Below are 25,236 nucleotides of genomic sequence, written 5' to 3'. Positions count from 1 at the left end.
CATCTGTAATACTTTCAACAATAAAGATAATTTTTTTAAATTAGAGTTGAACATGCCAATGTTCTCTTTAATGTTCGTTTTTGGATTTTTGTTACGGTATTACCAAATACCCAGGCACGGAGACTTACAGTTCTGCAGGTCAGAACTCCCCAAATTCCTGAGATGTGTGACTTTTTCACTCCTCACATGACTTTCTCAATGACCTCTAGTTTTCTAGTAAACAGAGGGAATTAGTTCCTTTCCTCTCACACTTGCCAGCCACCCTCTGGTCCCCAAAACAGGCTGGTTTCCTGCATCTTTGCCCTCTTTAGCCCTTGCTAGCCAGGACCTGGGCGTGGATTCAGTCCCTGGAGTCTGCGCTGTCAACTTCAGCAAGCTGCTTGTTGTACACAGTTCCCCCAGGAATCCCTGTGCTGGACAGTGACCCAGGTTTTTCTACTGATGCACCCCCTCCTTCATGCTTTCCTCCTCAGGTATTGAACTCTCCTCAGAGAAAAAGTTACAAAGGGAGTTTTTCACGGGTGCAAATAAAGAAGCACTGAAGGCTCTAGGCGCTCGTCTTTGGGGAAACACAATCGGACTGTATGCTTTTTAAGGCAGGAAAAGCCACATGGGGACACAAAGGACAAGTCCTCTGATTTCAGGACAGCCTCATTGGCACTATACGCATGGAAAGCGTAGTGAGAAATGTGCATTGCTCCCACCCCAACTATGTAAGCTGTTTCCATTGGCTTCCTCCTCCCTCTCTCTGTGGCCAACTCACCTGCACTGTGGTAGAAAGGAGAAGTTACCCTAATTTTGATAAGCAAGACAACTAAGTATGTTTACCCGACCTGAACCTCAACATTTGAATATATATTTGTACTAGAAGCCTGGTGCATGAAATTTGTGGGGGGGTGAGGAGGGGGTCCCTCAACCCAGCCGGCACCCTCTCCAATCAGAGACCCCTTGAGGGATGTCTGACTGCCCTCTCACAATCCAGGACTACTGGCTCCCAACTGCTCGCCTGCCTGCCTCTGATTGCCCCTAACCGCTTCTGCCTGCCAGCCTGATCGATGCCTAACTACTCCCCTGCTGGCCCGATCACCCCTCACTGCCCTCCCTTGCCAGCCTGGTCACTCCTAACTGCCCTCTCCTGCCAGCCTGGTCACCCTTAACTGTCCTCCCCTTTAGGCCTGGTCCTCCTGAAATGCCCTTCCCTGCAGGCCTTGTCCCCCACAACTGCCCTTCCCTGCAGGCCGTGTCCCTTCCAACTGCCCTCCCCTGCAGACCTGGTCATCCCCCCCCCCAAATGCCCTCCCCTGTAGGCCTGGGTCCCCCCCCAACTGCCCTCCCCTACAGGCCTGATCACCCCCAACTGCCCTCCCTTGCAATCCCTCCCAACTGTCCTCCCCTGCTGGCCTGATCACCTACAACTGCCCTCCCCTGAAGCCATCTTGTGGCAGCCATCTTGTGTCCACATGGGGGTGGCCATCTTTGACCACATGGGGGCAGCCAACTTGTGTGTTGGAGTGATGGTCAATTTGCATATTATCTATTTATTATATAGGATATAAAATATATATTCATATTCATATTTGAATATATATATTCTGAAGATCAATATTGGTCTATAAGCTGATAGTACAAAAGGGTGAAGAAAGTGGGGCAATAAAAGGATCCTAAACAAAATTTATTGCTATGGTGTAGCATTTTCTACCTCAGAAATCAGTACTGGAGATTTGATTAAGCAGATTTTAGCCCAATTCAGTAAGCAAGGATCATAATCCAGGAGGTAAATTATCCACAGAATATATGCATAAACTGTAGAACAGTTCATAAAGGGTCTTCACTTCCAAGTTCACATTGCTTTCAAAGACCTATGAAGAAACAGTCAAACTTCTAATGAAATAAGATATCTCAAAACCAAGGTTCAAAGAGTGATGTCATCCCACCGAGTAGATTTGAGTCCAGTGCAAGATAGTGCTATTCTTCTAAAAGTGACTCTTTCTCCTTCCTGCAGCTGGATCATTATCCTTCTGTGAGTTACCACCTGCCAAGCTCATCTGACACGCTGTTCAACGCTCCCAAATCACTCTTCCTAGGAAAAGTTATAGGTAAGAATTTGGGGCAAATTGCTCACGTCCTATATTCTAAAGCTGCTAGTTCCCCTTTTAAACAGATTGTGGTTGGTGATTGGGGTGTCCAAGTCAATGATATTTAGAATCAGTGTTATTTGGTGTGTGGTCCACACGAAAACACAACTAAAAGTAAGTGTCTGCTCCTGGCTTCTTTACTCGTATATAAAAAGTGTTCATTGGTTTCTTAAAGACCTCTGCCTGCTGACGATATTTAAATCAATTTTTTTTTTATTCTAAGCATATCAATGTGATTCTTTCTTCCTCTCACTCCTGAGAATAGGTCACCTGATACTATTTGAAAATTAGAAGGCCAATAGGAATTGAAAAATTGTGACAGAATAACCTCCCCTGTATGTGATTGTGGCTTTATGAGTCATCCTTGCCCTTTTATTTATTATCAATCAGTGCTATAGAAACTTAAATATTGATATGATTGACTAGGTATTTTAAAATTACTAAGCCAATGGATTTTTTACTGTGAGAATGTATATTATGAACCCAAGATGGAAATAGTAAGATGGTGGATAATGTGTTGGCCAAGGAGAAGGGTGGCTCTCTGTCCAGTGGATAGTGGTATGAGGATGGTATTAATCATAAAAGACATTCATTATTTTTAAAATGGAGGTGGGAGGGACAGCTAATAAGAGAATAAGAGACCCAACCTATAATAAAAATAACAATAATATACACAATAACATAGGACTTATTGCAGGCCCAACTCCATTTTAAGCACTTTTGATATATGAACTCATTTAATCTCTGTAGCAATTCCATAAGATAATCAAGATTATTATCTCCATTTTACAGATGGCAAGACTGAGGCACAGAGAGGTTAAATAACTTGCCCTACTTAATAAGTGGAACCAAACCTTGAACCCAGATAGTCAGGTACCTGAGTCTATGCTCCTAATATAATCTCTGTGATGGTTGACTTACAAACGAGAAGGAAAAAAAAGAATAAGAAGAAAACTTGGGCAGAGAAGGATGACTAGTTGAGAGATAAGCCCTACATCTCATGCCAGAGAGGGGCCAACAACAAAAAATATCCCCAGACTTAGAACCAGGAACATACTAGGCAAAATAACAAGCAAGCAGAGTTTTATGTGAGGCCACAGAGGAAAAGAGAAGGCATGGGACAGGGGTGGTGGTGACAATGGCTCAGTGAGTGGGTGGGAAAGGAAAGGGAATGATGGCTAACCTTCACTGACCACTTACATTGTTTCAGGTATCATACCAAACATTTTATGTGTATAAATATAAACATTAAATGTCCCAACAATCCAGTTAATTATCTTCATTTTACAGATGAGAAAACCGAAACTGAGGGAGGTCACCTTGCCAAAGTTACTCAACTGATATGTGGTCTTAGACAGATTAAAAGAACTTGACATTAAGGGTCAAGGTCCAGAAGGGCTGCAGCTGAAAGTCAAGTGTTGTCATTAATGAGGAACAGGAAGTGGCCATTCAGTGGGGTAGAGCCCTGGCATTCACAAAGCAAATAACCTGAGATATTGGCGAGTATCCAAATGCCGCCATGTGCATTCCCACAACTCAGTCAAGTACTTTTGAAAATATTATGTGTTCCTTCATGGCCATTGACCTTTAATTCCATCAAACTCTACATTATGAAACTAGGATAGTCATAAAGACATTATATACACTGTGACTCTCCTAGAGTAATATCTACCATGAACATACCTAAAACAATGGACTGTCTTGCTTTATGAAGCTCACAAAGTCAAGTTTTGACAGGACTGTTGAGGGATTGCTAGATTCCCTCACTATAAATGAAACTCTCTGGTTCATCAGTATTTCAGGTCACATGATGAAAGTCATACTTTGTCAAAACTACCTATGCAATGTGGCTAAGACATTCAAGGTCCTAAACAAGTAACATCATAAAGGTAATGTCTTCTGTAACTAAGAATCTACTGTGCTGTAAAACTGTGCCAACCGAAAAGCATAACACAAACCTCAAATATCTGAGTGTGACACCCAGGGATTTATTCCCACCAAAGGAAAATTGCATTGTGTGGGTAAACTAACTGTGTGTGGCAATGAGTAGTGTAAAGAATTTTAAGGAAGCCCATAGTCCCAAGATGGAGATGGCATCATACACATGCAAGCAAGTTGGAATGCTGCCAGGGGCCCCCAAATGATAACATCTAGCAGTGATGGGCTCATCCGCACCAGCACATGAGCTCCTTGCAGATCGAGACAGTATCTCATAGCCCCATGGTCCCCTAACAAGGGGCAAATAAATATTTGTTGAATTAATAAAGACTAAAAGGGGAAAGAAACATAATGAATATCATCATAGAAGTATACTACAGCATGCAAGGATATGGATGCTGCTGCTAATACAATCAAGAGAGTTAATACAGAAGAAAATGTGCACTTCTCTTATGTCTTGTGATCTGGTTTTTCTCAAAGCAGTATTTGGTAGTCAATGAAGTTGAAAGAATGTCAGCTCTGAAATCAGGCAGCATTTGTATCTTAGTTAGGCTGCTATAACAGAATACCATAGTCTGGGTGGCTTAAACATCAGAAATTAATTGCTCACAGTCTGAAGGCTGGGAAGTCCAAGATCAAGGTGCCAGTAGATCAGGTGTCTGGTAAGGACCTGCTTCCTAGTTTGCAGATAGACAGCCATCTTCTCATTGTACCATCACATGGTGGACAGAGGGAAAGCGAGCTTTCTCACCTCCCTTTTTATGAGGGCATTAATTTCATTCACGAGAGCTTTACCTTCATGATCTAATTGCCTCACAAAGGTCCTACATCCTAGTGTCATCCTCTGGGGGTTAGGATGTGAGCATATAAGTTTGGGAGAACACAAACATTCAGTTCATAGCAGCTAATAATATTTGAATCCAGGCTCTGTCTCTTATTAGACTGAACCCTTAGGCATGTTCTTGAACCTCTGAGTCTGGATTCTCTCACAAGCTGGGGACACAAATGCCTACTTGCAGGTTGTTATCTCTTGGAGAGGAAGTGTGTTTTTTTCTTTTTAAACTAATACAAGAGGCCTGGTGCATGGAATTTGAGCACTGGGGGTAGGGGGTGTTCCTCAGACCAGTCTGCACCCTCTCCAATCTGGATATCTGACTGCCAGTTTAGGCCAAGACATCCCCTGAGAGGTCCCAGATTGAAGAGGACATCCCTCTCACAATCTGGGACTGCTGGCTCCTAACCACTCACCTGCCTGCCACTCTGATTACCCCATAACCACTTCCCTGCCGGCGTGATTAACACCTAACTGCTCCCCTGCTGGCCTGATTGCCCCCAACTGCCCTCCCCTGCCATCCTGATTGCCCCTAACTGCCCTTCCCTGCAGGCCTGGTCATCCCCTAACTGCCCTCCCTTGCCAGCCATCTTGTGACAATGTGGGGGTGGCCATCTTGTGATGACATGGGGTGGCCATTTTGTGGCAGCCATCTTGTGATGACGTGGAAGTGGCCTTCTTGTGATGTGAGGGCATGAAGATTAATTTGCACATTAGCTCTTTATTATATAGGGTATTTGCACCCTCATTATCATTTTAATTTGCATCTCTCTGATGATTAGTGACATTGAGTATCTTTTCATATCTCTCTCTTGGCCATTTGTATGCCGCTCTGCATTTAAGTGCTATCTTATCTTGCTCACAACACTGCCCTAGACCACCATTACCCTCATTGTATGGAAGGTGAAATCAAGGCTAGGAAAACTTAAGTTATTTTCTTAAAACAGCACTATTAGCACTTAGGGTCAGATAGGTCTTATTGGGAGGAGGGGATTGTCCTGTCCATTGTGGAATGTTTAGCCACTTCCCTGGCCTCTACCAACTAGGTACAAGTAATGCCATCTCCTAGTTGTGGATTTAGTAAGAACAGATTATATAAAGCCTTAACCCTTTGACACAATAGCATATATGATCTGAATAATTTTCTTTTCTCTTTTTTTAGTGAGAAGTGCAATATTAAAGTACAGGAGGTTCTGTTCCATGTGAGAACTAGAAGGGTAATTCTATTCAGGGTTCCTTGCTCTTATTATGGATGTACAAAGATATGGATTTAGAAGCGTGTCAAAACTCAGTGCTCATCACATCACCATAAATGCAGTGTTATTAAATAGCCTCTGTATTCAAGATGGTGCTATCCATTTTCATTTTAGAAAGTTAAATCTGAGCCCTCTTTTTATTAATTTCTTCAAACTATTTCTGCCATTGTGGTGATTCATGATAACATAAAATCATAATGAAGTAGATCTATTCCATAATAAAAATGCATTAATTTCTCTGCATCAATGTGAGAAACTGTGTTTGGAAAGAAAATTAATATTAATGTGAAGTCATAATTGCTTTACCAATCATTGCTAGTTGTCAGTGGCAAGGTCTGGGGAGGTAAAATTAAAGGTGAACACCTATCTATCTGTATTTAATGTAGTTTGTAATTATATTGGTTCCATATCCTAATATTTTCCATACTATCATTATTAAAAGCAACTCTGATAGGAGATGTACTTATTAATAACCCCTAAATTATGTGTATTTTGGTCTAAAATGTGAATATTATGATTTGTTAATAAGAGATACTATTCTTGGGTTTTCTGGAACTTTAGCCAAGGCTCCTCACACATTAAGGAATTAATACTTATAACTTTATTTTTTTTTTAAATACATTTTATTGATTTTTTACAGAGAGGAAAAGAGAGGGATAGAGAGTTAGAAACATCAATGAGAGAGAATCATCCATCAGCTGCCTCTTGCACACCCACTACTGGGGATGTACCCGCAACCATGGTACATGCCCTTGACCGGAATCGAACCTGGGACCTTTCAGTCCGCAGGCCGACGCTCTATCCACTGAGCCAAACCGGTTTCAGCATAACTTTATTAATTGCTGAGTTTGTATGGGTGGTAGGCATTCTTGCTTGCTAAATATTTTCAGCAAAGAAGTTTTTAGTAGAAAAAAAATGTGCATTTGGGGGGCTAGAACATTTAGTGGCTGATGCCAGAAGCTCTCAAGTCCTTCTGTTCCTTCGGTGTGGTAACTAGCAAATCTCAAGACAGCAGCTATTCCATCACCTGGTCACCTCTGTAACCGCTAGGACCAGGGAACTCTGTCAACTCATGATGAATCTCTAGCATAAGAAGGAAAAAGCCTTTGCCTTTTTAAGCTATAGAGACAATGGGGCTATTTGTTACTGTGGCACAACTTGACCTGTCCTGATTGGAACATGGGATTTCAGTTAAGAGCAACAGCATTTGTCATCATGCATGTGGGTTTGCATTCTTACTATATACATTATTTACAAACTCTACGACTTGGGCAAGTCACCTCACCTCTTGTGTATTTTGTTTCTTCATGTATAAAAGAGAAATAGTAATGGTTCCTACTTTACTGGACTCAGCAAAATGATATATTTAACAAGTAGCAGAGGGTCCTCTACATAGTATGTATAAGCTACAATAGTTATTTGTATTCAGTCATAACTAAACAATAATATAACCATTGTTTGTCATGTGCCATTGGGACATCAGTGATATCCACACACAGGCACAGTTTCTGCCTTTAGAGGCTTATTTCTAACCAGAAGAGAGGAGAAAATGTTGGAAAGGCAACCAGAAGTGGATAGGCATGTGGGAGATGGAAGTACGGGGTTCTTTGGAAGCAAGAAGGAAGGGCACTTTACCCAGTCCAGGAATTGAGAGAAGGCATGCCAGAGGAAGCAAAGTAGAAGTTGAGACCCAAATTATACCTTAGAATTCTCTGGCAAAGCAATGGCATGGAGTGGAAGGCAGGAAGAGGGGGTTTTTTCAGCTCTCTGTTGCTTTGCAGCAATCCAACACTCGGTGGTTTAAACAATACTCTATTACTTCACATTATTCTGGGGCCTGCCTGGATGTCATTTTTGCTCTATGTGGTCTGAGCTTGGGCCTCAGGATGACTGTCTAGATGGTCTAACTGGGCCTCAACCACATGGTTGCCCAGGAGTTTAGTTAAGACTGTTGTCCAGGAGCCTTGGTTTCCCCTCACGGACTCTACATCATGGCAGCTGGGCCCTAAAAAGAATCATTCCAAAAGCAAAGATGCCAGCTGGTGACCTCGATGACCCAGCCTCAGAAGTTACACACATCCCTCTGACCACATGCTGTTGGCCCAGATCTGGGCTTCAGCCCACACTCAGGGGAGGGAAAGCAGGTTCTATCTATTTGGTGGCTTAGTGGCCAGGTCACATTGCCAAGGAGCATGTGATATGAGGGCTGCTGTCACCACCTCCGGAAACACACTGTGCGATGAGGGAAATTGGAGAGCCTGTTTCATTCAGAATGGTGAAACCGAGGCACGTGATAAAAATGCTGCAGCAGTAAGCAGGGCTCAGATCAAAACAGCCTTTAGAAGTCCGTCCACACATTCTGATCTGCTCCAGGACAGTCCCAATTTCCGTCTGCTGGGACAAGAGGGATTGACCAGCAATGCCCACTTCACGATAACCATGTGAGCTAGTGTAGATTGATAAACTGTATGATCACCTGTCCTGTGTGTGGTTCTCCATTGAGATCAGAGCTTCAGCCCACGTTCCAGGGAGGGAAAAGCCTCTTGGTGGAGTAGAGACCAGGAGATGAGAAGAGGGGTGGCCCGGAGATGCAGATTTGAATACGAGTTCATAAGGGAGGAGATCCCAGGAAATGTTAGTAGGGGAATGCAGAAATGAAACAGGGAAAGGAATGGAGCGTTATCAAATCCCTCACCATTGCACGGGACCAGCACTCACTGCTACTGAGAGCTCTGGGAGGTGTGTAGGTCATGCCTCAGGAGGAAGTCAGGGCTCCTCCTCCCCACCCAGGCCCCCTCCCCAGCATGCTGAGAGCTGCTTCCAGGAGTATTAGCTCCCCAGCAGTTCTGGTTTGCCCATGTCCCACCCACCCTGCTCCCCAGGTCAGAAGAAAGCTCAGAGCACGGGAGCTCCCAGGCAGTGGTCCTTGGTCTGGAGTTAGAGGGGAATGGGAGCTAAGGCAGGCTTTCACCATGACTACCATATTACAGGATTTACTTACAAGTCATGCTAAGGTTCTAATGTTATCCTTGTGGCAAAAGAATGTCATTGAAGCATTTTTTTTTAAATTAGGAGAATAACCTGATCAGGTTGATACATTAGGAAAATACCACATCCGCAGAGTGAAAAATGTATAACAGAGTGAGTGAGAGGCTGCAGGGAGACCACTGGAGGTTGCTATGGTTATAACAGAGCTACACGATGGAATGCACAAGCAGCTTGGATACCAGAGAACATGCAGTGTCCCCATTTGTATGTGATGATCTGATACTCCTCCTGGTCAGCAAGGGCAAATAAACAAACATCCAGCCCGGTAGGCAGTGATCATCCCAACAGTTGCTCCTGGCTGTGCTCTGTTCCTCTGGAAGAAATGTTCAGTCTCTCAAGTAGCCGTACCCATCCCCTGCCTCTTTCTATATGATGGTGAATGCAGAGGGAATGGGCAGCAAGAGGCTGCTGCTCAAGTGGTCTTGGACATCATCATAGGGAGAGTTCTGGATTCATGCTGGTCCTTGAGTTTGCATGACCTGCCGTCTGCTGGCCACCTGGTCACTGGGTGCTCCTCTGGCCATGGGTGATAAAATCTGTGGGTGAAGAAGGTATCATCCCTCTTTGATGCAGGCAGTGCTCCAGGTCATCTGCCATCTTTGCCTGCTTCTGTTCCCTCATCTCTCACTCAAGACAGGCCCCTGGTCTCTGCCACATCCTGCACCCTCCCCATCTCATGCAGAGGCACTGAGAGCAAGGTCACTCATACAATCACTTTTCAAGTCTTTGGTCTCTTCATGCCCTCTAATGTGCCAAAATCCATAGTAAGTCACATGGCCTAAGGCAGAGTCAAGAGAGGAAATAGATTGTGCTTTTTTAGTGGGAAGAACAGCAAGTGAAGTGGCAAAGGGCACAGATGGGCTGGGGGAGGAACTGGGGGCATTAATACAACCTACCACATTCCCTGTCATTAAATTCTCCTACAACTAGAAATAGCCTCACGTCTTCCCCGTGTTAACTAGGAGGCTGGATACTGCCTCTACATTACAGGAAAACTGTAACCTGCTTACTCCTTAGTGAGCTAAAAGGTTAAGAGTAAAGGAATTTGGGGAAGTCATTAATTCATTCAAAAGTATGTTGAATGCTTATAGATATATCACCTGGTATATACAAGTCCTTGCCCTTATAAAGCATATATTCTAGTGGGCTTGGAGAAATAACTGCAGACTGTAGAATGAGCTAGTGATAAGTGCTATGGAGGAAAATAAAGAACCATAATGGGCAGAGGGGGTTGAGATGCGCAGGAAGACCCTCGCTGAGGGGGTAACATGTAAGCAAAGGCCAAATGTTTCCTTTGGGGAAAACTGGGAGAAACATACAAGGGATCTCTCCTATTATTTTTTTATAGCTGCATGTGATTCTGTAATGACTTGAATACACATTTCAAAAATAATAGTTTTTTAAAAAAAAAAAAATAATAAATGCCCTGGCTGGCTAGCTTGGTTGATTAGAGCAGCGTTTTTCAACCGCTGTTCCGCGGCACACTAGTGTGCCGCGAGATGTTGCCTGGTGTGCCGTAGGTGCAGACAAGACAAGAATTTTATAATTTTTCACTATTTTGTTTACTTAATATTTCATAATAAAGTAATTATAAAATACTTTCTTTGTGTTTATTTGATTCCTATTCAAGAGAATTACTTTATATATAGTCAATATAGGCACAGAGTTAAATTTTTTAACATTTTCTAATGGTGGTGTGCCTCGTGATTTTTTTCATGAAACAAGTGTGCCTTTGCCCAAAAAAGGTTGAAAAACACTGGATTAGAGCATCATCCTGATTTGCCAGGGTTTCTGGTTTGATCCCCATTAGGGCACACGCAAGAAACAACCAATGAATTCATAAGTGAGGGCAGTAACAAAGCGATGTTTCTCTCTCTGTCTCAAAGTAAATTTTTCAAGTAATAGAAGAAGAAGAAGATGTAGTCCACCTACTCATGGGATGGGATTCAGTGTCTCCTAGGGGCTGATACTGTATCACTGCAGAGGGTGATCAACAAGAAAGGAGGGCGTGAAATGACTACACCATCATCTGCTTGTTCACTCTGATTTCCTGCTCCACCAGCAGAGACTGGGAAATGTACAGGAATTAAATATTTATTGACAGCTTAGAATTTCATAGTTCTTTTAGGGTCGTTATTGAAGGGAATGATTAATATAATGCATTTCTAAAAATGGAGATAGAGGAGAACGTGGTAGATTGAACTGCCTGCTACCTCTTTCAGGAGAGCCCCTGGCGGCAGCTCATCGCCTGTGATTGATATCTCCCTCCTAAGAGGACAGTGCTGCAAAATTGACAAATGAACAAATGGCAAATAGTTAATTGAAATTTCTGCTTAGTTGCCTTTGGCTTTTATTGCAATGATTAATGAAATAGTAAAACACTGATGAGAAAACATATTTAAGTGATAGGCATGAAATAATATTAAAACTAAAGAGAAGCAATTATATTTAATTTTTCATGTCCAAAAGAAAATTTAACTGAGTCTTAATGTCCAAAATCTTCTAAAAGCTGTAAAAAATATCTTCTCTTGGAGAGGAATTTGCCTAGTGAGTTATAGTCTAAGGTTAGCTTCTCATTCTTTTTAAATTACATTAATAACTTTCATTGTTTGGAATCTTATGGGATTTTTTCATTATTATTATTATTATTATTATTACTATTTCCATAGACTCATAGGAGGCCCTAGAAAATGACATAATTAAACCATGTTGTATCACAGCTGAGGAAAACTAGGCCCACAAAAACTTACATAGCTGGCCCAAGGTCACAAAACAGGTTAAGCCAATGTCCTTTCCAAAATAACACACCATCAATGTCATAATAATCCTTGCTTTCCACCCAAATGAGTCTTTTTAACAAGTACAATTAATAATTAATAATAGTTTTTCTAAAAACTCACTCTCAACATCCAGGTAAAACAGCTGTAAGAGCAAATTTTTTAATAGAGCTTAGACTGGGAAAGAAGACACTGTAGAGTGACGGTTAAGAACTCACACTCTGGGGTTGGACGCCAGAATCCCAGCTGTCCCGTCAGCTAAAGGAGCCTCAGCAGGTTCCCTGCATATCTGAGCCTCAGTTTCCTTCAGGGTGAAATGTGGATAACAATAGTAATGATGGCATACGCCTCACTGTGAAGATTAAAAATGGTATCATGGTATAAAGGCCTTCTCATAGTGCCTGGCACATAGAAAGTGCTTGGTGTGCTGAAGCCAGTGTTGTTGCATCTAATCTTTGACTTAATCAACAAAGTACAGTGATAAGTCCACCCAAGATTATCCAAGTAGGATTTAATCCTCTCCTTCTGGGACTGTGACATCTCATGGTGCACAAAGACTAGCTGCCACTTATCATTGCTGCATCTTAGGTCCCAGGGATGGAAATATAGTATGTTTGGGGGAAAGGAATCTGGGCTATAAAGATCCTTTGCATAATCTTGCTCATGGGCTAGAATTTAAATCCTGGAGAACTTGAAGGTTAACCCATTGCAATGAAAGCAAATCAAGTCACCCTTCATTTGTACTCTCTGAAGGACAAAATAGAAAAGCACGGAAGACACAGATTTAGCCAATAAGTTAGTTCTTTGGAGATTCATCAGCCTCATGGCAACGTTCCCTCCTCATGGGCTTATCTATAACAGTTGAAGGAAGACTATAGAAACCATCTTTTAAATAAAATCCTAATATGCAAATTGACCAAATGGCCAAACAACCGGTCACTATGATGCACACTGACCACCAGGGGGCAGATGCTCAATGCAGGAGCTGTTACTCAGCCAGAAGCCACGCTCACAGGTGGCAAGTGTGGCGGCGGTGGTGGGAACCTCTCCCTTCTCTGCTGCAGGCTGGCAGTAAGGTGCCAGGGTAAGGATCCAGACTGTGAGAGCCCTAGACTGCAGGAGGATGTCCGCCAAGGGTTCCCAGGCTGTGAGAGAGCACAGGCAGGGCTGAGGGACGCCCTTCCCCCCCACCCCACCCCCCCCACAAGCACACAAATTTCATGCACTGGGCCTTTAACAGAAAAATGTTTCCTTGGAAGAGTTATTTACCTCTTCAAAATTCACAGGGTGTGAATAATCCCACTATAAGAAAAAGCATTAAATGTTTACAACAGATATTTCATATAACTGCTATATTTTCTTGCAGTAAGCATGGCTGGATTTTGAATGTGACACTTTCATGCTCTGGAAATATGATAGATTCTGTGGCCTGAGTCTCCCTCCTCCCCTGCTTTTAAATAGAGCTGTTAAAAACATTTAAGGGTGCATGTCAGGAAACACTAATTTTCTACAAGAAACTTTTAATAAATTTTAATTTATAATTCACACTATGTCTTCCAGGTAAATACACTGTCAAACTATTATTCTATCTTTAATGTCCATGAAGAATTATCATTCAAAGTATACACTCAGGGAACAAAGTAAAATCATAAACCAGAAGCAAGGCATAATTCCATTTTCCTTTATCACAGGAGTCAAGTTCATTTAACAGATTGTCCTTCAGTCTCACCTACAGTAACTAGACAGATAAAACGAGGAATGAAATCCATTAAGTGCTTACTAAACTTGCCTTGTGAGTAAATATCTTCTTAAATCCCCATTTGATAGATAAGGGAAAAGGTGCCAAGAATTGAAGTAATATAAGCCAAGTCATATAGCAAGGAAAGGGTGGAACCAGGAGGCCAGTCTTTCTGTTCCTCTGTCTGTGTATTGTCTGTCTGAGTTATGGAAAAGAAACAACCCTGGGACATAGACATAGTATATTTATTTGACATTTTAAAATGGGGAAATATCAGATAACATTGTGTTTTCCTTTCTCCTTTCTCCCAACCCCAACCCCCACCCCCCATCGAGCCTACTTCCTCGTCAGCTTTTAAGCAGTGGAAATCTATGGGCTGTCGGAACTCTAGAACAATCGCACCCTGGGCAAGACCTGACTTCCAAATCCTAGTTAATACAGAAAGTGCAGTAGGAGGGAGGGAGTAAAGAAAAGTCCATTGATAAGCACAAATCATGTGCATAAATTAATTTTATCAGCCTAGTGACTTTTTAAAACATTAGGTTTTTATATATTTTCCTTATTGGTCATATGAATCAAATCCCCAACATGTAAAACGTCTCAGGTTTTTTTAATAATGTTATTTAATTTAAAATAATATCAAACTAATGGCAATAAAAGTTACAAATGGAGTCATATTATTAATTTAGTCTTAGCATCATGTGGCTTAATAGTTTGAATGTTTGATTTTACAGCCTTTTTAAATTTTTAATTAATTGACTTTATTTTTTAGAGCAGTTTTCAGTTCACTGAAAAATGGAGGGGAAGTTCAGAGAATTCCAAACACCCCTTCCTCCTTCCCCACATGCATACATAGTTTCTATTCTTAACATCTTGCTCCACTATAGTTATGTTTGGTGTTACTAGTATATACTTATTACAGCATAGTATTTTTGTTAAAAATGTTTGATATAAATGATCAATAAATATTGATACAATATTATTAACTAAAATCCATAGTGTAACATTAGGGTTCACTCTGTGTTGTAGGGTCTATGGATTTTGATAAATTTAGAATGACTTGTAGCCTTCATTAATTTCAGTATCATACAGAGTAGTTTCACAGCCCTAAAATCCCTCTTGTTTTCCAACTGTTCTTTCCTGCCTACGCCCAGCCCCTGGCAACCAGTGATCTTTTACTGTCGCCATAGTTTTGCCTTTTCTAGAATGTTATATAGTATGTAGTTATTTCACACAGGCTTCTTTCACTTAGCAATATGCATCAGGGTTCCTCCATGTTTTTCTGTGGCGTGATAGCTCTCTTTTTATTTTTACTGCTGGGTAATATTGCAGTAGGAGGGAAGGTTAAAAGGTATGAATACTTCATTTTGCTGAGGGGAAGAAATAAAAAAGCTGAATTTGAACTGCCATTATAGAAAAAAGGTGGAAGTCATAAAGGAAAACAGCCATTCAACATCTCATTTGAGTCCAAGATGGGTTCAAGCTGATGGATATCAATGAGTGAAACCTGCCCCTGATTAAAAATGTGTTTGTAGTGATAGGTCTAAATGCTACAGGTACAGTGGGTAGCAGGTTGAAACCATTAGCACAGCCTAGGTGACAAAGAATTGGTCCCCCCACCCCCCGCAAAAAAAGGGGGACATTTATTGCCTTTAGCCTATGAAAAGGGAAAGATGGTGATAATCAAGTTCATGTATGTCACTGGCATGTTAGTCACTGGCTCTACCTGTTGAGACTCTTCATTGTGGAGGTGCTACCTCATGTGAGAATGAACCAGGTAGGATGGCAGAGGACATGACAGGACACTCCAGCCACCACCTGCAGGCCAAACACTTCAATCTGGCTGCTTTGCCATCCCTCCCTCTGTCCCCAATATCTAGTCCTCGTGACCATGTCTGCACTAGGGTTTCCTCTTTGGATGATGCGAACCACATAACAGACATACTCGCCTGACAAGTAGCAGATGGCTATAAATGCCTGAGCCATCGACACTGGCAAATTTTCTTTTTTATTTGCATAACATTTCTCCCAAATTCCGGTATGGGTAGAGATTTTTTTGATGGAGCACAGTTGTATGACCGCCATGATTAACAAAAATACTTGAGAGATAGTGATGAAAATGCACCTAACTGAACTTGAATGCATGTTCTATGTCCTGATTTTTTTCATAAGTCTTCCCCACCCTCTCAGTACACACACACACACACACACACACACACACACACACACACAAAATCATGAGCTTGCACAAACACAAACCTACTTTAACATGCCAGTATTTGTGACGTTGAAGGCAGTATTGGATGGAGAGGGGGTAATGCAGTATTAAAATTAGATAGGACATGGTTTGACTTACAAATCAACTGTCTAACTCACATGATGACTTCCGGTACGAGTCTATGTCTCTGAGTTCTAGGGGCTTAATTAATGGTAATGGGTGTAACGAACTGGGTATAATAGGTAGTCAAAGCCTCAAATTTCCAAAAGTGATATGAAATTGGTGTTCATAAAATGAAGAAATTGCTAAACAATTCTTTTTTTCCTGTCCTCTTGTCTTATCTAAAGAAAACTTAGTTGCATTGATTAGAAATGATAATACAGAAGGTTGAATACTAGATATAATAATAATAATAATAGTAATAATTTTTAATCATCACCTGAGGGGAAGGAGGGAGAGAGGGAGAGAGGGAGAGAGGGAGAGAGGGAGAGGGAGAGGGAGAGGGAGAGAGAGAGAGAGAGAGAGAGAGAGAGAGAGAGAGAGAGAGAGAAACACTGATTTGAGATTGAACCCGCAACCTTTTGGTGCACAAGATAATGTTCCAACCAACTGAATTACCTGGCTAGGGTCTAGATATAATAAGTAAATTAAATAAGAATAGATATGATATAATGAATTTTATTTTTGGTTTATTTAAATTTAGTTCAAAAACATTTGCATCTTTTGCTAATCTGTTGCCAGTCTAAAAAATAAGGGTAAATGAAAATCTTATTTAGTTACCAGCATTTATATTCCAGCTGTTTCATTCTAATAAATTGTCTAAGTGTCAAAGATTATATATTAATTAAACCATTTGTTAAGGCCTTCAAATTAATTAAGGACTGAGAAATTACAATTTTTGCTAATGTAATTAAACATTTAAAAAATCCATTATTACTTTTTCATTTAGTTTAATAGTTGGGTGTGTGTGTGTGTATAAAATGTTATGAAAATAAGTATGATGTGTTTAACTTAAATGATGATTTATTTAACTCATAAAAATAATATAAGAAATTTAGGAACTTTAAGTTATAAGAAATTTAACCTTGATCCTGAACAAACCAAATCATCATGCTAATATTTTTATATGGGAAACTGCCTTTTAAACACTACATCATGCTCAAGGCACTTTTTTTTTTAATCTTGGAATAAGGCCTTTTCTTATCTGGTAACTATGGTTACAAAAGCTATTTTGTAAATACAATTTTCAGTGTCCACAGAAGAAACACAAACAGTTTAATAATTTTTTTTATCTTTTAGATGTTTTTGACAGTTAATCGGAAATAGAAATTTTTAAAGTATACACATAATCACAGGAAGATTATTTTAATCAATTATTTTTAAAGTTTCCCTAGAGAGAGGAATGGAAAAAAGAAGTGAGAGGGGCAAACCTCAGACACTTATGAAATTGTCACTGGAAAAAACAAATATACTCCTGCAAAAGAAGGGGATGAAAGTTTAAATTCAGGAAAATCCATTTTGATATATGTATTTACACATGTTATAGCTGAGGGAAGACAGAGCCTTAACAAAATATTGGAGCTCGGTTCAGCATGAACTTCCTCCTAGCCATGGGCAGTGAGATCCTTCAAACAGCTAGAGACACTGAGGGTTTAGTATGCCCCCTACAGAGAATGAATTGAGGGTTGCTGTCCAAGGCATTAAGGTTCTCAGATGAATATTGATGCACCTCCAAATGGTAGATACATTCCAGCCACTGACCTCCAGGAGCCCCTCTGTGCTAGAACAAATGGTGCTTATTGCCCTCTTGCTACAAGGCAGGTAGCACACCTGGAGAACTGAGGGGTGTCTTAGAGGTGCTGGGAGAACTTTTTCTCACACCTGGGTTTCTGTTAGGTGGTTTGGGGAAGTGGTCAAAGGAGCAGGAGTTTGCTCTGGATGGGATGCTGTCAGGAAGCAGGGGTAATTCTGTAATCTGATTTTCTAATTTCTTATCTGGAATGTAATAGGAACCAAGCAGGGATAATGGTATACTTGGCAAAAAAATAAATTAAATAAATAAAAAATAAATAAATAAATAAATAAATAAATAAATAAAGGAGCCATTACTGGCATTAAGAAGGAAAGGGATATGCTTGTTTATTTTTGTGATTTGGATATTTCTTTTGTCTGTGCTGAGACATGGCTATGCCATGACCTCATCTTTTTTCTTTCTCATTGGAAATCAAGGAGGGGAAGTAGACACAGAATGACCAAAGAAAAATTAAGCAAATTAAAGTCACAAACAGAAAATTAAACAAATGAAAAACATTTTTAAAACTCCAGGAAAACGAAGGCTGAAGAAAAGAGAAAGTAATCATAGCAAGCTATATAACATAGTATAAATGTCATTTACATGTTCTTAATATATAAAAACTAAATATTGATTCATACAACTTAACAAAAGAAAGATAAATAACCCAATCAAAAAATGGGCAATGGATCTATCAATAAATAGACACTTTTCAAAGGAGGACATAAGGAAGGCCAAGAGACATATGAAAACATGCTCAAAGTCGCTAGTCATATGAGAGATGCAAATCAAAACGACAATGAGATACCACTTCACACTTGTCAGAATGGCTATCCTCAGAAAATCTACAAACAACAAGTGCTGGTGAGGATGCAGAGAAAAAGGAACCCTTGTGCACTGCTGGTGGGAATGCAGACTGGTGCAGCCACTGTGGAGAACAGTATGGAATTTCCTCAAAAAAAATAAAAATGGAACTCCCATTTGACCAAGTAATCCCACTTCTAGGAATATATTCCAAGAAACTAGAAACGCCTATCAGAAAAGATATATGCACCCCTATGTTCATAGCAGCACAATTCACCATAGCTAAGATTTGGAAACAGCCTAAGTGCCCATCAGCAAATGAATGGATTAAAAAACTATGCTACATCTACACAATGGAATACTATGCCACTATAAAAAGGAAGGAACTCCTACCATTTGCAAAAGCATGGATGACCTGGAAAGCATTATGCTAAGGAAATAAGTCAGATAAAGATTAATATCACATGATCTCACTCATTTATGGAATATAATGAACACATAAACTGATGAACAAAAACAGGTCCAGAGACAGAGAAGCATCCATCAGACTGTCAAACCTCAGAGGGAAGGTAGGCGAGGATGGGGGGAAGGGGGAGAGATCAACCAAAGGACTTGTATGCATGCACATAAGCCTAACCAATGGACACAGACACTAGAAGGGTGAGGGCAGGAGCAGGGGGGTAGGGGTGAGGAGTAGTGGGGGGATAAAAACACATATATAATACCTTAATAATTTTTTTAAAAAAAAACTTCCATAATTAATAAAACATGTTCTTTAACCAAAAAAAAAAAAAAAAAAAAAAACAAACAAAAAAAAAAAACACTAAATACTGATCTAACCAAAATTACAACCTCTCTATTTTAGAAGGATGGATGAAGGGTGCTTTTCAAAAGGAGGGAAGGGGAGTGTAAAAGAGAGCTAAGCCCTCGTTTTCTCTAGTGGCAGCTCAATAGATAATGCCTAAGAGTGAAACCTCATAAAATTGTAAATTACTCTATCATGTGGAGATATGGAAGTAAATTTTTAAAGCAGCCTAAAGGGAGGGGAAATTAAAGGACAGAGCATAGAAAACTGTAACTGTTCTCAACAACCCTTAAAGAACTATTTGTTTAAACATTTATATATATATACTTTATTTATTTATTTTTTAAGAATGAGTAGAAGTAGCCAGCTGAAGGGAACAGAGAAGCAAGGGCAAGGGAACAGAATGAGAAAAGCCTGCCAAGTGTTGGGAGCTAAGGAAGCCACAGGAAGGATGGGCAAAGCTCAGACCACACTGAATTTCCACATAGGACACAAAGAACTTCTGGTGACACATATTTCTGTGATGTTCATAGTAGCAAACAAATGCCATGGTGTGGAGCCTCAGCACCATGCCTCTGTGTGGCCTCAGTTCTTGCCCTGATTTTCCTCCTAACCACTGTGCATAACTGTGTCACAGATCTTAAGAAACATTGGATGGAAGGCATGATTTGGAGGTTCATGTGCTCTAGAAATGCACAAAATATCATTCTCAGTCTTTACCCACTAATTTTTTAACTTAATAGCCTCCCTGTAAACAAGGACACCATTGTGAACAACTGGCAGGAAGACATTTTCCGTTTGCTAAGAAAAGGCACCTGACACATTTTGGAAAGCTAACACTAAATAACAAAAACTGCCAGAGGCATTGATCTGATGCTGAATATAGACCGAAGTGAGGAGGTGAAAAAATTCCTCCTTTAAACCTCATGTTCTTACTGAAAGGCCTCTGTCCTTGAATTCACCTTGAGAGGATTGCACAGGAATAAAGGGTTTATTCAAAGACACATCTTCAGAGAAAGGGTGCAAGGAAATGGAAAGTGCAAAGCTGCTCCACCTGTTTTTGCTGAATTGTTCTCCCTCTGTAATAGAGCAGAAGCTGCATGAGGTTGCCAAAGGAAGTCCTTGACATTGGAGCTTGAAATCCTGTGGTTTCAGAATGTGGCCATGTTCCCCGGACCCCCAGGGAGAAATGAAGTTCTGGGGCAGATTTCTACTCTCTAAAAAGCACACAGAGACACAGGAGAGGGGGTGAGGGTGAGATGACTGCCCATGTAAAAAGAAAATCCATCCTTTTCTGGTAGTTTGGTATTTTGATTAAATAGTGATTGCATTTGGAGAGCACCATCATAATAGCTAAATTACAGAGTGGATGATCTTTTGTTCTGTGCATTTAAATCTTCTCTCCCAAATCAGATTGAGGGACTGGCTAAGATTATAATCATCAGTTTTTTTTTCTGAATGACTACTCTGAGGAGGGATACTATGTTAGGCAGGGAAAAGAATTTTAAAACCATGCCCTATTCACGATAGTCAAACGCTGGGAACAACCCAGGTGTCCATCATTGGATGAATGGGTAAGCAGAAGGTGGGCTATCCATACATGGGATGTTTGTTACTCGGCATTAAAAAGAAGGAAATTCTGACACGTGCTGTAACTCGGATGAACCTTGAGGACATTATGCTCAGTGAAATAAGGCAATCACAAAAGGACAAATATTGTGTATTTCTACTTATATGATATCCATAGAGTAATCAAACTCATAGATACAGAAAGCAAAATGGTAGCTGCGAGGGACTGGGGGGATAAATGCTTATTTATTCATTCAACATTAAAATGGTAAATTTTATGTTGTATACATTTACACTATTTTTACAAAAGGACCATGAGCCAGTCATGTTCCTCTCCTGGACATCATCTATGAAATAATTGTGTTGGAACATTTGGCCTCTGAGGATACCTTGAACTCTGTGAGTGCATATGCCTAAAACACTTCTTCCATCCTCACGGATATAGCACTAAGTTGGGAACATGAGATGCATGAATAAAAAGATAAAATAATACTAGTTCATTTCTAAGTTCCCAATTAGTGATAAAGAAGAAATATGTGTCCCTCCGAGGAGACCAGCTTTGTGGAGATAGAACTGGCCAATGTCTGTTTATAAGTATTAGAAGTGGACTTAGGTTCCATGCTGGTGGAGGGGGCAGCACAGGGAGAAGCCTTACCACACCAGGAGTCCATGGAACAGCAAGGAGGCAAGACTGGTGGTGATAGAAGTACCTGTGTCCAAGCACTGTGGGGAGACACTGAAGAGGAGGGACACTGAATGGAAGAGAGAGAGCAGAAGACCTGGCCCATCCACAAGTTGGCTGTGTGGCCTTGGTGAGTCCCTCAGACTGTTTGACACCAGGGCTTCCCCCTCTGCAAAATGAAGATCGTAGACTGGCTGATCTTACTATGTCTGCCCTAAAGCTTTAGGACTCTATCTGCCATCAGTGGACAATCTTGTATGGAAATTCCCACTGCCAGAACATTGGGACTCAAGCTGGGGTAGGCCTGTAGCCTGCCCTCTTGAGGCTGCCTTATAGGCTGCAGGTAGTCAAGCAAACCAAAGAATACTCAAAGAATGCTATAAGAAAAGCCTTCTAATAGTAGTAGGGTTTAATGATGAATTAAACTGAGAGAGCTTCTAACAGCAATGAGATCAGCCGGGGAAACATTGTGGAAGTTTAAGTGTGGGTTAACATCCATGAAGACATGAACTAGGGAGGAGAGAATGAAATGGAAAGTATAAATGCATGAACTCTAGAACCAAATAGATATTAAAGCTCTCACACAGTACTCTGTGCTTCCTCCTGCCTTGTTCTACCCCACTTCAGCCTTCCAAAGCTGCTTTTCTTTCTAAGTTTCTCCTGTGCACTTGGAATGAGTCCTTTACCCCATGGTCACTGAGCCTCATACACACTCAACATACTCATAGAAAGCTCCCACCACTGAAATTGCTCTTGATCCTGAGGACAGAAGTTTCCTTGGGCTCATAAATGGAAGTGGCTCACCTTCCAGATTAAGAATGGGAGGTGGGCCAAAACCAGTTTGGCTTAGTGGATAGAGCGTTGGTCTGCGGACTGAAAGGTCCCAGTTTGATTCCAGTCAAGGGCATGTACATTGATTGTGGGCACATCCCTGGTAGGGGGTGTATAGGAGGCAGCTGGTCAATGATTCTCTCTCATCGATGTTTCTAGCTATCTATCCCTCTTTCTTCCTCTCTGTGGAAAATCAATACAATATATATATTTTAAAAATAAAAAGAATGGGAGGAGGGTGGTATTTTTCTGCTTTCCCACGTGTACTTGTCATGTCTTCCCAGTGTGTCATCATCTTAGCCATCTTTGTGTTCTCCACAGGGGTTCACACAGATCTATGCACATAGGCACTCATTAAACTCACTAAATACACTTAAGTGACATAGCCGGGCTGAGAGGGAGAGGTAGAAGGACAATACACTGAGAATTAGATGACGGAACATCCTCCTCCAGGAGCTTGGAGAGTGGCCAGCTGACTCAGCATGCATCAGTCCCACTGGGCCTGTAAGCTGCGGTGATTGGCCCTGTTGCAACTTAAATTTCTGCTGAGAGGCGTCATAAATATTAATCTGAAAACTTAATAGTGAGAATGGCTCCTCCTTTTTCACATCCAAAACTCGGGGTCAGAAATATTTACCATCATGTCTAGAGTATATAATTGAGCATTGTACATATAAAAAAAGCACATTTTCCAGAATATGTCTTTGTTATTTATCTTTAAGTAATGAGTAGAAAATGGCCTTTGAGATTGTTGGGACAAAGCCCAAGACTCTGCTAAGTTGGAAACCTGTGTAGTGGCTAAAAAAGCCTATGTCCAGATTAATTATGGATGCTCTGCCATTTCAAAATTACATTAGGGAGGAAGCGTGTCACCAACTGTGATCAATGGATGGGATGTGAGTCTCGGCTGCTTCTTTTTAAAATAAGTAAGCTAAGGTTTGAAGAAAATTTGAGATCGCTTTTGGTTGAGTAAAATAAAATCTGTTTAGCTAATTCTTTGGAATTTTTCCTGGGAATCCACAAATCTGCAACCTCCCTTCCCCAGGCACATTCAGAATGTTGAAGAGGAGTCATTTGAAATCTAAAATTTGACCTCTTATCTTGGTTTCTCACCAAAAATAAAAATAAAAAGGCAAAAGAAGGAAGTTGTATTGTGAGTAAATAAGATACCCAAACACTAAGAGATCTTTTAAAAAATAGCTTTTAAAATAGGTTTAAAAATCAACAGTCAACAATAACAGAAAGCTTAACAGTTTGGTGCATTTTCCAGGTACCGGTATTATATATTCATGATTAAGAACTAATGTACCTACACATCTGCATCTTTTTTTAATTTTATTTCTTTATTTTTTTTTAAGAGAGGGAGAGAAACATTGATTTATTTATGCATTCATTGGTTGATTTTTGTATGTGCCCTGACTGAGGATGGAGCCCACAATCTTGGCATGTCAGGACAATACTCTAAGCAACTGAGCTACCAGGCCAGGGCTGTATCATTTTTAAATTAACATTTTTAAGTGGATTCAGTTTTAAAGGTTTGATAGAGGCCTAGATGTTCTATAAAGGGAAACATTGCAGTAATGGATTGAAGTGTATTTAGTCTTGAAGAGTATTTGCTAGTTGAAGAATGGTAGGTCTATTGTATGTAGTTGAAGTTCAGCTTCACACACAGCTGTCAGCCACAGTGACCTTCACAGTTGTCCACGCCTGCATTGCCTGTAGGCTTTGGGAAATCATTATATTTGACCTGACACCTTTGGTTGAGATGAAAATGTTGTTAATTGCATTAATTATAGACAGAATAGTAGCAGGAATAAACTGTCAGAAAGTTCATGTATTATATCTTTTTTTTTTAATATTTTAAACCAGTTATTTTTCTAGCCAAATGAGAATGCTTTGGTAAAGCACCTTTCCTTATTAATTTTTGTTTTTCATATATTTGCTTGGGTTTTATAAGTTCTATCACCGAACCAAATTCAGAACAGACTTTTACATATAAAAACTGAGTGTTTAGCCAAAACCGGTTTGGCTCAGTGGATAGAGCGGCCTGCGGACTGAAGGGTCCTGGATTCGATTCTGGTCGAGAACATGTACATTGGTTGTGGGCACATCCCCAGTGAGGGGTGTGCAGGAGGCAGCTGGTCGATGTTTCTCTCTCATCGATGTTTTTAGCTTTCTATCCCTCTCCCTTCCTCTCTGTAAAAAATATATTAAAAAAAAAAACAAAACATGAGAGTTTAGACGAAAAAAAATTCCTTTAAATTACAGCTTCTGAAAGCAACATCAAATCCAAAATATCTCCTGTGTATTATTTTCACTTTCATGTCATTGCCTATTGGTTGACATAGTATCTGTTATTCTCACCTGAGCATCCTCTTAGCGCAAGAAAGAAAATTCATTGTCAGGGCTAAGGAACCAGAATAAGATCTATAGAGAACCACTGGGGTTAGAAATGGGAAGCTGACAAGAAAAGGGGTTCAGTTCAGAACATGACCAGTGAGCAGCCAGGACAATACCTACTGCCCAATGTCATCGTCAGTACCAGACCCAAGTATGGAATCAAACACTGAGGTGGTGGTTAACGGAGACGTGAGGATTTCTGAGGTAGAAAACTAGGTGGGTACAAGCCGTACCCACACAGTTCCTACTCACAACTGTTCTGTGCAGAGTTCTAATGGATATCATGGTCTGGTATCCTATTCCTTGCAAGATCCAACACAAATTAGAAGAATGTTCTGGATGGAATATTACAGGCAGGCACATCAACTACAGTAAAAAATAAAGGGGGGGGAGGGGAGCTAGATGCTTATC

At 40.6% G+C, this 25,236-nt stretch overlaps 1 protein-coding gene across 2 annotated transcripts in view; it reads left to right on the top strand.

The window, feature by feature from the left end:
- The window catches only part of CNTNAP2 (contactin associated protein 2), a 1,655,791-nt gene that overhangs the window by 1,571,028 nt on the left and 59,527 nt on the right, over nt 1-25,236 (top strand). For both annotated transcript variants that reach the window (XM_084896487.1, XM_084896488.1), the window contains one exon: nt 2,003-2,096. In XM_084896487.1, the coding sequence (XP_084752613.1) occupies nt 2,003-2,096 (94 nt within the window). The remainder of the gene's footprint in view (nt 1-2,002; nt 2,097-25,236) is intronic.

The sequence above is a fragment of the Pipistrellus hanaki genome (assembly GCF_964339955.1).
Source record: "Pipistrellus hanaki genome assembly, chromosome: 10".
Classification (NCBI taxonomy): Eukaryota; Metazoa; Chordata; class Mammalia; order Chiroptera; family Vespertilionidae; genus Pipistrellus; species Pipistrellus hanaki.
The sequence above is the reverse complement of the archived record's forward strand: the minus strand, read 5'-3'. Positions and strand labels throughout refer to the sequence as shown.